Raw genomic sequence first — 4,767 nt, forward strand, 5'->3', positions numbered from 1 at the left:
GGGGGCAGGTGGGGGAGGAAGGGGTGGGGAGATGGGGAGGAGGTGGGGAAGGAGGGAGGGAGAACTGGAGGGAGGGATGGGAGGGGAGGTAGAAAGGGAAGCAGGGAGGGACGAGGGAGGATGGAGGGAGGGAAAAGAGGGGGAAGGATGGGGGCTGGAGGGTGGTTGGAAGGGTGGGTAAGAAGGGAAGAAGGAGAGGAAAGAGGTAGGGACGACGGAAGGAGGGAGGGAAAAGAAGGAGGGATGGAGGCAGGAGGGTGGGAGAGACCAGGGAGAGAGGGAAGAAGGGCTGGAGGGGAGGAGGGAGAAGAGGAAGTGGGGGGACAGTGGGGGGCAGCAGGCAGGCAGGCAGGGGCCGGGGTGTGGGCAGGGATCAGGGCTGGGGGTCGCTGAGGCGGCCCATGAAGAGAGGGACGGCGCCGGCATCATGCCAGAGGACGAAGAGGAAGGGGCGCAGGGCATCCAGCAGCAGGACCGTGCGCGCCACTGAGGTGGCCATGGCGCCCGCCGCCTCCACGCCGGCCTCGTCCAGCACCAGCACCGCTCGGTGCCTCGCTGCATCCACCGCCACCACTGGGCCCCGTGCCAGCCCGCACAGCTCCGCGTCCAGGAACAGCCCGTAGTCTGCAGCATCCATCCTCAGCGCCAACCCCGAGGGGACACGGGGGATGCCGGGGGCACAGGGACACCGAGGGGTGCACAGGGGAAACTGGGGGGCTTCGGTGACACGTGGGATGTGGGGGATGCCAGGGGCACACCAGGGACATCAGGGGCAAGGGGGCAATGGGGGGTACTGGGGAACATGAAGGGACACAGGGGACACCGGGGAGATGGGGGATATTGGGGACACCAGAGACAGCAGGGGTAATATGGGGACCCTGGGGGCGTGGGGGACACAGGGGTACTGGGGGACCCTGGGGATGTTAGGGCCCCTGGGGAAAGGGACCCGCATAGGGACCGGGGAGGGGCCAGTGACGTCCTGCAGGGAGTGATGTCATTGCACATCACCTCCCGCGCAGGAAGTGACAGCATGCCAAGCTCACCCAGCCCAAACAGTGATGTCACGCGCAGACCCCGGGGTGGGGAGGGTGTCGGTGGCCTTACCCATGTCGTGGACCATGGCCACCACGTCCAGGGCGAGGTCGAGGCGCAGGCGGGGCAGGGCTAGGGCGGTGGCCTGAAGCGGGGTGCGGGCTGCCCGCTGCAGCAGCCCCAGGAAGGTGGGGGGGTCCAGCGCCCGCTCCAGGGTCCCCAGTGCCCCCGGGGGCCCCTGTGGCACCAGCACCACCAGGCTCAGGCCCTCGCTCAGCTCCAGCCGCCCCACCTGTGAGATGGTCCCCAGCGCTCAGTGCCACCGCAGTGACATCAGAGCCCAGCACCCTCCCAGTGCTGCCGCAGTGACATCAGAGCTGGGCAACCCCCCCAGTTCCACAGCAGTGACCTCACAGCCTGGCAAGCCCCAGTGCTGCCGCAGTGACGTCAGAGCCCAGCAACCCCCCCAGTGGCACGGCAGTGACCTCACAGCCTGGTATCCCTCCCATTCCCAAGGGACTGAGGTCACAGCCTGCGCCCCCCTCAGTGCCAGGGGAGTGACATCATAGCCTGGCATCATCCCCAGGTGCCACGGGACTGATATTACAGCCTCCCCCCACCCAGTGCTAGGGGAGTGCTATCACAGACTGGCATCCCCTCCAGTGCCACCTGAGTGACATCACACCCTGTTATACCACCCCCGCCATGTGCCAAGGGAGTGATGTCACAGCCCACCCTCCCAGTGCCAGGCAGCGAGGTCTGGGCTGGTGGGGGGGATACCTGGACCTGCAGGTGGGGGTCGATGAAGGAGGCCACCGGGTACTTCTTGCTGGTCATGGTGGGCACCAGGCGGGGGGGGCGCCCGGGGCGCAGGAAGGGCAGCGGCACCGTCTGTTTGACCTCCAGCGGCGTGCGCCAGGCAGCTGTGGGGACATGGCACCGGGGCTGCAGGGGACAGGGGGGACCCGGGGGGCCACGGGGCAACCTCGGGCTCAGCCCCATGCCAGATCCCAGGCGGATCCCGGGGCAGGTCCCCGAGCCAAGCCCTGGGGCAGATCCTGTCACCGGGGCTGTACCTTGGAGGTGGACGGCGCTGAGCAGCAGCAGGCGGGGCTGGGGGGGTAGTGTGGGCAGGAGGCTGGGCAGCAGCCCCCGGCTGGCCTTGCGCACCCACTCGTTGATGTGCAGCAGGTCCAGGCTCTCGTTGCCACTCAGTGTCCGTGGGCGGACGCGGTAGAAGTGCCACGACTCATTGAGGAAGCGTGGCTGGAGGTGCAGCTCTGTCCGGCAGCACGGCTGGCGTCAGCCCTGTGCCTGCCTGGTGTCAGTGGCCCTGCCAGTGCCCGGGCACCCGCCTCACCTGGGTCATGGAAGATCTGCACGGCGGAGAAGAGGCCGGGTGCGTCGGCGAGCTGCTGCAGGGCGCCGTGCACGCAGGTCAGCTCCGGTGGGTATGCCAGGATGGCGCCCAGGCGCTCACGGGTCTCACCGCGGGTGCCTGTGGGCAGAGGGGAAGCTCAGCGAGGTGCCCGTGGGTGCACCTGCTGCTCCAGGCTGGGACAACCTGGGGGCACAGGTGGTGCCTGTAGCGATGACGAGTGCAGTACCCACGGCAGTGCCAACAGCAGAACCCATGGTGGGGCCCACAGCAGTGCCAATAGCAGTGCCAATAGCAGAGCCCATGGTCGTGCCCACAGCAGTGCCAATAGCAATGCCAATAGCAGAGCCCATGGCAGAGCCCACAGCAATGCCCACAGCAGTGTCGGTGCCAATGCCCACAGGCAGCCTCTCACCCAGCAGGAGGTGCGAGAGCCCCATGGCGATGTTGATGGGGGAGAAGAGCAGGTTGGCATCGGGCTGGGCAGCCTCCGCCATGTGCTGGTAGAAGCGGAGGGCGAAGGTGCCCAGCGCCTCGGCCACGGCTGCCTGCTGCTCCCCCGTGGGCACCCCGCAGACCTCAGCTGGCTCCTCATCCCCGGGGCACGGTGGGGCGCTGGTGCCCGGGGTGCTAGGGGGGCCCTGGGTGGTGCTGGGTGTGGATGCTGCTGTGCTCCTGTGGGTCAAGGTGCCCGGCTCCTCGGGTGCTCCCTCAGGCGCGTTGGGGCTGGGGGGCTCTGCAGCCTTGAGGGGGGCATCCAAGCTGGGCAGCTCCTCGGGGTGGGCATGGGTGGTGGGCGCAGGCAGGACGGGTGACCCCACATCCCCCAGCGAGCCTGGGGCAGGATGGGGGGACACCAGCAGCATCAGGTGCTGTCTGTGCAGCTGCAGCAACCTGGAAGAGGCCTCTGCCGTGGGCACCTGGGCACGGGGACCTGGGTGAGGGGGGGCACAGGGGTGCCCAGGTGGGGGATTCAGGTGAGGGTGGGCATGGGGGCACCCGAGTGCAGGAAGCCCACATCCCTGGGCCACACTTACCGGGGTGACAGTGGCTGTGGCTGCGGCCACCAGCCACACCAGGGGCAGACAGAGCATCATGGTGGGCATTCTGGTGGGCAAGCACGGGTCAAGGGCTTGACGGGCACCCAGCAGCCCCACCCCAGCTCCCAGCACCCCACCTTGGCACCCAACACCCTCCCACTCCACCCCGGCACCCTGCACCCCCATTCCCTACATCGCCTGTACCCCCCTGCCCTGTGCACCCCCACCCAGGGGTGCCCCTGATCTGACACCCCCCCCGGGGAGCTGGGGGCGGGAGGAGGCAGCACCCCGGGCCCACCTGGGTGCCCGGCGGGTCGGGTGCCTGCGTGTCCAGCCGGGTGCGGGGGGGATCTGGCCAGATCTGGCCCTGCCTGGTTAAAGATTAAGGAGGGCGGCGGGCAGCTGCTGAGGCTTCCCGTAAATCAGCTGGGCTGGCGGCTGGGGGGGCCCAGGGCAGCCGGGAGGGGCGGGCTGGGCGCAGGCGCCCACGGCAGGATGGGGCCCCCCCGCCCCCTCCAGCCCCGCGTCCCGCTCTGCTCCTGGCACTGGAGGACCAACCCGCTGGGACAGGGACCCTTGGGGAGGTGGGGTGGGGTGCTCTAGCCACTCAACTGCCCTCCCTCTGTGGCCCCTGTGGTGACAAGGGGCAGTCTCACCACTCAGGCTCCAGCTCACGTGCCTGGTCCTTGTTCCTCTGATCCCCTGGTGACCTGCGGGGAGGCCCAGGTGGGGTGACCCCCCCCAGGTCCCTCCCTCCACATTTCTCTGCTGCCTGAGGCGGGGTAGGGACCACCCAGTCCCTTGGCCCTCCAGCACCGGCCAAGGGAGGTCCTCGGTACACCCCCGCCCCGACAGCATGGGGATGACCTGGGAGCCTGCCTGCCCCACACCTTTCCAGCCCCTTGGGCTGCTCCAGGAGAGTCTGGCCCCTCTTACATCAACTCCATGATCTCCTCTGCCTGGTGCCAGGCTTGAGATTTGGGGGTGTGGAGTCCCCAAGGAGCCCTCCCACCCCAGAAGTAGGAAGGCCCAACCTACTGCCTCTGGGCAGCCAGCTGTGGGGCAGGCTGCCCTCGCCCCTCCTCTCAGCAAGCCCCGGGGCAGGGACAGCTCTGGGCCTCCCACCCTAGCAGAGCTGCCCTGCCCAGGGCTGGATGGGGCACGTCTGGCCACTCACTGCCAACTTCTGTGGCCCCAGGCCACCCAAGGCCTGTCTGGCCCCTCATCCCCCCCATCTCTATGGCCCAAGGCTGCCCAAGGCCTGTCTGGCCCCTCCCCCCCATCTCTATGGCACCAGGCCGCCCAAGGCCTGTCTAG

At 68.6% G+C, this 4,767-nt stretch overlaps 2 protein-coding genes across 2 annotated transcripts in view; one reads left to right on the forward strand and one right to left on the reverse strand.

The window, feature by feature from the left end:
- Positions 1 to 373: 373 nt before the first annotated feature.
- SERPING1 (serpin peptidase inhibitor, clade G (C1 inhibitor), member 1) lies at positions 374 to 3,833 on the reverse strand. The gene is made up of 8 exons (XM_010568058.1): positions 3,749 to 3,833; positions 3,448 to 3,517; positions 2,826 to 3,330; positions 2,393 to 2,530; positions 2,109 to 2,312; positions 1,813 to 1,955; positions 1,105 to 1,324; positions 374 to 624 (listed from the first exon to the last, which is right to left on the reverse strand). The coding sequence occupies exons 2-8, from the start codon at positions 3,514 to 3,516 to the stop codon at positions 374 to 376; spliced, it is 1,530 nt and encodes a 509-aa protein (XP_010566360.1). The 5' UTR covers position 3,517; positions 3,749 to 3,833.
- Positions 3,834 to 4,604: 771 nt separating this feature from the next.
- LOC104832084 (ubiquitin-conjugating enzyme E2-18 kDa-like) overlaps positions 4,605 to 4,767 on the forward strand; it is a 1,009-nt gene continuing 846 nt past the window's right edge. Inside the window, exon 1 of the mRNA XM_010568059.1 lies at positions 4,605 to 4,658. Within this exon, the coding sequence (XP_010566361.1) occupies positions 4,605 to 4,658 (54 nt within the window). The remainder of the gene's footprint in view (positions 4,659 to 4,767) is intronic.

This window comes from Haliaeetus leucocephalus, unplaced genomic scaffold, assembly GCF_000737465.1.
Source record: "Haliaeetus leucocephalus isolate CR32 unplaced genomic scaffold, Haliaeetus_leucocephalus-4.0 Scaffold236, whole genome shotgun sequence".
NCBI lineage: Eukaryota > Metazoa > Chordata > Aves > Accipitriformes > Accipitridae > Haliaeetus > Haliaeetus leucocephalus.